The sequence below is a fragment of the Dipteris shenzhenensis genome, chromosome 10 (assembly GCF_047967505.1).
Source record: "Dipteris shenzhenensis isolate YYH24624 ecotype China chromosome 10, Dip_SZ_1.0, whole genome shotgun sequence".
Classification (NCBI taxonomy): Eukaryota; Viridiplantae; Streptophyta; class Polypodiopsida; order Gleicheniales; family Dipteridaceae; genus Dipteris; species Dipteris shenzhenensis.
Window position 1 is genome coordinate 14363756 of NC_141605.1, and position 8230 is coordinate 14371985.

General features: G+C 42.2%; 1 protein-coding gene across 3 annotated transcripts in view; it reads right to left on the reverse strand.

The window, feature by feature from the left end:
- Nucleotides 1-430: 430 nt before the first annotated feature.
- Nucleotides 431-8230, reverse strand: part of LOC147897440 (metaxin-like protein) — a 51233-nt gene continuing 43433 nt past the window's right edge. The window contains exons 5-6 of one of the 3 annotated variants that reach the window (XM_087380381.1): nucleotides 5036-5201; nucleotides 431-755 (exon numbers count right to left, since the gene is read on the reverse strand). In XM_087380381.1, the coding sequence (XP_087236507.1) occupies nucleotides 673-755; nucleotides 5036-5201 (249 nt within the window). In that variant the 3' untranslated portion in view covers nucleotides 431-672. Of the gene's footprint in view, nucleotides 756-1386; nucleotides 2144-5035; nucleotides 5202-8230 lie in introns of those variants that run through there. The other 2 variants (XM_087380382.1, XM_087380380.1) reach the window with 2 other exon arrangements.

Consider the following 8230-nt stretch of genomic DNA (forward strand, 5'->3'; position numbering starts at 1 on the left):
TTTAAAAAACTTACATGAGGCTTGCATTTTCAATTGATGCCTTAAGAGTGCACGTAATGTTAATAATGTGATTTGATGTTGTCTAGCAACTCGAGTCTCTAATGTGATAAGATTTTGCACAGTGGGAGAGAACTACTATTCCATAAGATAGTTGCAAGTTCCTCTATTTTGTTATAATTGATCACCTATATATTCTACTTGAAGCTCCATGTCTTGACTTGATTTCTCAAACAATGTGTGTGTGTGTGTGTGTGTGTGTGTGTCAGAGAGAGAGATGGAGAGAGAGATAGGATGAAGAACATGGGTCCCACGTAAATGTCCCATTTGACTTAGTCTAATATATATCCCTTGTGAGCCTTCGCAAGTTGGAGGTCAACAGGTTAACACATCTAGGACAAAACTAATTCAAGCTCGAATGATAAGCATCTTTGCCTCAAGATCGAAGGCATGGAACTTTTCTCCTACACTATTTCCAACCACACAATTGTTAGATTGAGATTCTTTGCAATCCACATAGTCCATGCGCACCTCACTGTCTGTGCCATATCATTTTATTGGAGACGAGCATCCATATTGATGCACTCTTTATTAAATCTAGGCATGCTTAACAATTTACAAGAGCTCAGATCCAGCTTCTCAAAGACCAATTGATAATCGTTAGAAAAATACAGTTTACAATGATTGTAGCATGATTACCCTCGGAAAAGCTTGTACATTCACTGGCTTGAGATCCGGTTGTAAGAGTAGCTCCAAACCTAGCACAACCAACAATGAAGCATGACATAGCTTGAAAAACTATAGTTTCCAACAAAAGGCGTAATGTGCACATAAAGCCTAACTTCTAGGCGAATTCTCATGGAATGAGGCTAGGAATCAGGTTGTTACAACTAGCAAGACTACAAACCCTGCAAAATGGTTTGATTGTGCAAACGAGGAGGAATGTTGTGGCTATTTTGAAGGGGTACATGGAAGCTCATTCAACTTCGTAAACATTGTCAACACAATCACTTCCATCACCTTCAACACAATAAATGGGCAAGAGCAAAGGAAAATTCTAAGTCATGGCATTGCCACAGAGACAAGCAAGAAATTTGTGACAGACTTGCAGCCACTAAGGGAGCATGGGTAACACAAGATTGCCAACAAAGCAAGCTCAATTTAGAAGGTCAAACAGCTTACAGGAGATTTTTCCGAAAAAAGTGTATAGAGAGCACTCCCTGCAAGGCAGGCAATGCTAACAATTTATGCAACTTGAAAACATACATAAAAACGCTTTCAAGTCCCATGGCACCATGGTTTGTGATGCTTCAATGACTTGGTAGGTCATCCATACCTGCCTAGCTTGAGATACATGTATTAGCAAAGCTTAGTGTGTGAGAATATTAAGTTTTAAAAAACAAAAATACCTGGTTTTCGGAAAACCAGTCTATTGTGCCTTCATGAGTAAATTAAAGTCAGTAAATCTTTTGCTCACTTACTAAACGACAAGGACCAATGCAATCTGGCCTATGTGATGCTGTTCCTTTAGCTTCAAAAAATCACTGAAAAAAGAGTGCATCAGAACTTAAAACTGCATTGACAAACAGCTTCCCCAAAACTGCAGTCGCACTGCAAAGGCTTATAACATAATCTAAACAATGAACTGACATTTTATTGACCAGACCCAATGTGACTAAATGACCACCTTGTGCAACAAAAGATGTGGTACAGAATTAGCAATTTTCAATGGGCCACAAAATGTTGTCTGCCAACCTGTACCAAACATTTTGCACGCTCGTTTGGAACCATAATCACAGAGAGTTTGTCAGGGACGAAGAATTTCAAAACTCTTAGGCTGCTAACCAGGGACAATGACAGCCCACAGCAGGACAATTCTTGCAAACAGGGCTTAGCCATAGCCAACATGGGCTTTGAAAAGAATTGCCCATCACAGCTTGATGGCTACGACCCCAGAAACTAATTCAATCCTCGTAGTATCCCTCATCTTCCATTGAGGGTTCCTCAACTGTGATACCCACGAAAACCACGTACGCAAAAATAGCAGCAATTTGAGCTGCAACAAAATATTTGGCCCTCCGCCTGAAAAGTTTGTCTTTTTCAGACCTTTCCTTCGGTTTCTCCTCTTTGCGACTTCTAGAGGACGCTGCTTTCACAGAAGAGAAAAAGGCGATGAGTTGAAAGACTCTTGAGCCTTGAATTTTAAAATGAGGAGCAACTAAGCCTACATATAAATAGCAACAAAACTACAAATACAATAATACTGAGAGTTTGCATGGACAGATCCTCCCCACCTTAGTGACCTTTCTCCCAGAATAGGGGGCTCTGACTCACCTTCGAGAATTTACAAACTGGAATTCGTATAGGCAAATTTAAAATAAAATTTGAGAGAAGCAGCAAGATGAAAGAACCAAGATTCATGCAAGTTTTTTTAGAAGGTTCAATGCGTGTGTTAAGTGATGAACTAGATACAAAATTATTCCCAAACTCATCACATAGAAAGAAGTGCAGTCACAAACCATCAATCCCATATAAATTCCTGATTAATTTAAGCAGCACCCAACAATGGCTGAGTTTGCCTTTCACCTCCGGAGTGCCGACAGAAACTCAGTACGAAGACTTTGTATAAATGGATGCTCAAGTATGTGTGGGAGTGTGAATTTGTATGTGTCAAAGCATATTTTTATACTATGGTCTACACCCACTGTTGGGTGGGGATGTCATAGTAGCTAGTCCCTGCTATGCGTGATGGAGTTTATGGTTTTCAATCTTACGCGTGACTATCGTGAGATTGAAACTGCGCTATGTTGTGTTTTTAGAGGATGAGCTTGGGAATGTTACTGGATTCATCCAGGTATATATAAATGGATATAGAACGGTTTATATAAATGGATATAGAACGGTTTGTAAACACACACACTTGTGTGTCAACAAACAGCCCCGCGCACACACCCCCAAAACAAAATAACAAAATAGCAAAAGTGAAAGGGGTAGAATGGAGAAGAGGGAGAGGATGACAAGAGAGGGAGAAGAGGAGAAAGGGGGGAGAGATAGTTAAAGGGGAAGAGTAGCACAAAGGGGGGAGAGATAGTTAAAGGGGAAGAGTAGCACAGAGGGAGGGGAGGAAAGTAACAGTGTATTCCACAAAATGATTAACAAGAAAAAGGACTAGAGTAGTACCTCCTACATATGGCTAGCCCACCACCAAGTAAAATTATGGGTGTACCTCCCTCCTACACATGCCTAGCCCACCAATTTTGAATCTTGCCTTTACTAACCTCACCTATACCCTCCCAAAGCTATGCGCCCTAAAAATCACAAATCGTGGGTTTCCACTATGAGCTGTCCGTGCAAACGGAAAAAATGAAGGTACTCCTACACGATACATGAATTTCACAATAAGCCTGTTGGTGAGCATCACGTTCCAAAGGAAGCCCAAAATTTGTGGGAGGAGATGAAGGATGTATCCCTCTCATCCTCAGGTCACAGACCTGCAAGTTAAGATCAACACATTGCTTGAGGAAGCACAAATGACATACCTGAATGTCCGTGGCCTTTTTGGCTTTTTCCACCTATATGAGACAATGCAAAAAGAATATGTGTGTGTGTGTGTGTGTGAGAGAGAGAGAGAGATTGACGTCCACAGGAGACCTCAGGAGTCTATGAGACAAAAAGCACACCAAAATCATTAACATCAGTTAGAGAGAGAGAGAGAGAGAGTTTATTGAAGTCTTCAGAAGACCGTTGCATCTATGAGAGGAACCTGATACAATAAGCTGAAAGGGTGGATCTACTTAACGGGCGTCATCACCCGTGGTAAATGCTAAGTACCACATAGTGATAGCATCATCATCATCATCGTCGTCGTCATCACATCAAATCAGATCCAACGTCAAGTCTGGTCAGTTACATCAGATACATGAGTAGAGGTCCCAAAAGGGGAGTGGGATATCATGATGGGCCCAGTGGTGTGTGTCACATGATTCTCTTGTCTCCACAGGAGCACTTGGTATTCATTGGCATTACTCCCCTGATCTAGTTGCTGGATACCCAGGCCTTAGATACTTCCTTAGGGTTGCTTTGGCCTATATTGTGCAAAACTGATCTTGCTACTTTGTCGAAGTTTGCTTGTGTATTGATTTTCCACTTCCACAATATGATGTAGAGGTTTGCAATCCAATATTTTTAAACCTCTATGCCAGCGAGCACCTTCTCCTTATCCTGGTGGTCTGCCGACCCTGTCATTAATTGTTTATGTTCATCATTTTGTATCTGCTCATGATTGAATGCTTGTGCCATTGACTTGAGAACAAAGTCTGTTGAGTTTATCTTTACATTTGACTTCTTGGAAGGCAATCATTTAGTGAGGTCTAAGAATTAGTATGCTTTAGATTGGAACATTTGCTTTCGAACCTGTCCATTGAAGACTTGAGCGGCTTGTGAAATCAGTGTGAATCTTGGTGCTCAATTAGACTGTTATGCCTCATACTTCCGCTATCTTGATCAACTTGACTCGATAGACCAAATCTAACCCATAAAACGTGATTCTAGAATTTTATAGTTTAATGGCCCAAGTGTGTACCCAATTGGGGCACCAAAACACATGTGAAGGTAGCCTATCCAGACTCAAATAAGGGATTCAGAATATATATGGACCTAAGAATAGCAGCAAGCATGAAACTCATGTTATGCAATTTGTTATGAATTTCATAAGTTGCTTCAAACTAACAAAAGGCACTCAAACTCAAAGATCAAGGATGACTGGATGAGCAAGCAAATATAGTGATAACGATAGCCAAATAATTGCAGAAGAATCTGCTCTTCTAATATACATGGGCCATTCACAAGGCTTTGGAAAAACATTATGACATGGCACATCCCCCCACAGGAAATTCCAACCTAGCAAAAACAAATTAAACTAAAGCCGAACACAGGCACATCCCCCTACAAAATATTACACTGAACTCATGCAGTTAGCTGCATATTTTTACGAAAGTCAAGTGGAAAAAGACTGACAATCAGAAACGTCTAATCGCACCTGAGGAAGTTGCTCCTGATGAGCTAGCAGTACAGTTGGAAGTTGAATACATGGTTTTGGCAATTGGTGTTGTGCCACTACCCTCGAGAAACTCTCTTTGCAAACTTTCCGCATATCGGACCAGATTTGTATGCTTCAGGAACTCTTCCTTCAGAATCGAATTTTCCTGCGCATGCCAAGCATTTCATGCAGCATATCAGGTCACTCTCTGCCAAAATGCGAAGTTGACAAAATGTGAAACCATACTTCACAAAGTCATAATTATGCTCAAGTGCACTCAACAAACCCACAATACATTATGAAACGTCCAAGACTACATTCACCAAAATGCATTATTTGATCCTATTTTTTGGGCATGTTGTAGAAATCATGTAAGAGGTTGAAATTAACATACATCGTTCTTTGCTTCACTCAAATCATTAGGCGCTCCTGCAATTTCAAGCAGACTTTTTTATCTTGTACTGTGTACATTTACTTTACAAGAAATGGAATCTATACACCTCATCAACGAACAGCACATTTATAGATGCCCATGAGTACATGCGGACAGGGCAATATCTCAGAGTACTCAACAAGAAAGATAAGGCAGCTTATCTCATTGCCACTTACACATATTGCTAGGCATATGCAGAGACAGAAAAACCAGCCAAAGCAGGGAAGAGAAACCAAAGAGGGCTCAAGAACAGAGATAAGGAGGCTTATCTCATTGCTGCCTACACATATTGCACGCAATGTTTATGAATAACCAGCTTATTGTTGTGAGTAAAGAGAAAAAAGGTGGTAAAAACCATGGCAGAGAAATCGAACAGTGCTCAAAAAGAAAAGATCAGAGGCTTCTCACATTGCCCCGCTTTGTACACATGCATGTATGCATTTGAGTCACCAGCTTATTGTGATACATGTGCATGAATCTCTCTCTCTCTCTAACTGATGTTGATGATTTTGGTGTGCATTTTGTCCCATAGACCCGTGAGCTCTCCTGTGGACGTTAATATTTCTCTCTTTCTCTCTCTCTCTCTCTCCCCCCCCCCCCCGAAAAAAACGATGCCAGGTCACGCAGGAGACAAAACACAAGCACACAACGAGCCCCCATCCCATGCAAGGACCATCATTGCTACACCATAGCTCCAGGCTGCCTCACAATGCCCACAACTATGCCCCACACAGAGGAGTAGGGGGCGACAGCAACAGATTTCGATCATGTTCCAGAGTCACCAAGACTCCCCAATCGGGCCCACACAGAGCTTACATTACTCATGGATGATGCCTGATAGCAATTACTCCAAACACACGGAATTTGACACTAGCACCCCTTCTCTCTCTCTCTCTCTCGCTCTCTCTCTCTCTCTCTCTCCCCCCCAACGGTCTCCCCAGCGGACTGAGACACAGATCATGCTGGGGGACATTCCCTCTATGCTTACCAGACCACAGACACAACCCATAGGGGTGATGGTGGGACTTGTTCGCCGCAAGGCCACAGCCCAGAAACCCCAGTGGGCTAACAGTCGCCAATGCTCCATCACAGGTTTTATGACAACACAACAGCCTCGCACAAGGACACCCCCTTTTTATGATTGATGCCTCACCCTCAGAGTGCTTTTTTTTTGGTACCATTACAATCATGACTACCGATTTTTGCCCGCGTAGCAGCTCCATCCCTCATATCGTTGTATCAGGTTTCTTTTTAGGTCTCACAGACTCTTTGGTCTTCCGAAGATCTCTCTCTCTCTCTCTCTCTCTCTCTCTCTCTCTCTCTCCGGCCGCCCCAACCTAGCTCAAACGAAGGAACATCGAACTCACTGAAGTGAAGGAGGTGCGTAAAGCAACTAAATGGGCGGTCTACCGAGATGGGCAAGCATTGAACATAGGTATGTGCTATAATAACTTCGAGCTGAGATGCCATGTGCACTACTCGACTCTCTAATACTCAAAGTTGTAGTAGCTACTCTTTTTTGGTGTGTATTTGTCTCATAGGCCAGCGAGGCCTCCCGAAGATGTCTCTCTCTCTCTCTCTCTCTCTCTCTCCAGCGAGGCCTCCCGAAGATCTCTCTCTCTCTCTCTCTCTCTCTCTCTCTCTCAGCTAGCTAGCTAGCTAGCTAACTATACACACACACGCACACGCATGCACGCACACATACATACACACACTTTTCTTTTTTTTTGGGTAATTCCATGGACTTGTATTAGAATATTAATATTGTACAAAGAGACTCTCCTAAAAGGGGAGAGCCCAAATCAAAAACACAAATAAACTATCTCCATGCAGGACCTGTCTAGATCTCCTTCCTTACAGGCATCATAAATAGATTGCCTTAAGGAAGCTCTGAAGAATTCATAGGGCTGATGGAAGTGTTTGTGCAAGTATGCCATATTATGTTCAGTCCAGAAGGTCCATAGAGCCCAAAATCTAATCCAGTGAAGGAGTAGAGAATAAGGTCTCAATGGAGTAGGACATCTGCCAAAAATTTTCCAAATATGGTATTCGGGAATCTAAGACATAAGAACCTTGAAATCTTTGCACTCAAAAGCCTGGAGCATTGACAAGACCATAATAAGTGTGGTATTGTCTCTGCATGTGCCTGGCATCGTAAACAGGTAGCGGTGGCAGTAGCTATCTTCCTCTTAACCAAAGTAGTTCCAACTGGCAATGTTCCAATAATGCAACGCCAAAGAAATAGTCTTTGTTTGAAAGGCAGCTTGGCCTTCCATAAAATACTCAAGTTCCTTGACCACCAAGAGAGGGGTTTTTGCATATGCCACAAATAATTTGCATGAGTGTGTATCCACGGCATGGGCTGCAAAAGTCTGTATCTTGTCATAGAGGTGAGTTTGCTGATAGGCACAGGGCGCATATTCAGCCCTTTGGGACATAACTTCCAGTCAGCTAACTTGTTATCGTGTGAGAACTGGGGAATAGGCAATAAAGGCTGCAGAAGATCTTTTATTTTCTTCAAGATAGGCCTGTGGTGCATTCCAAGATGGTATTTGGCCATGATCTGAGGAAAAGTAAGAAGTTGCCCCTGATCATCTATCACATCTGCAATGCATCTAACACGCATTTTGCTCAAATTATATGATCTGATAGGCTCCTGACAAGCAAGGGGAGGATCAAAAACTGCACTCCAATATATGCTCTCACTCCGCAAAGAGTTGTTATGGGGGTTTGAGGATCAAAAACTGCACTCCAATATATGC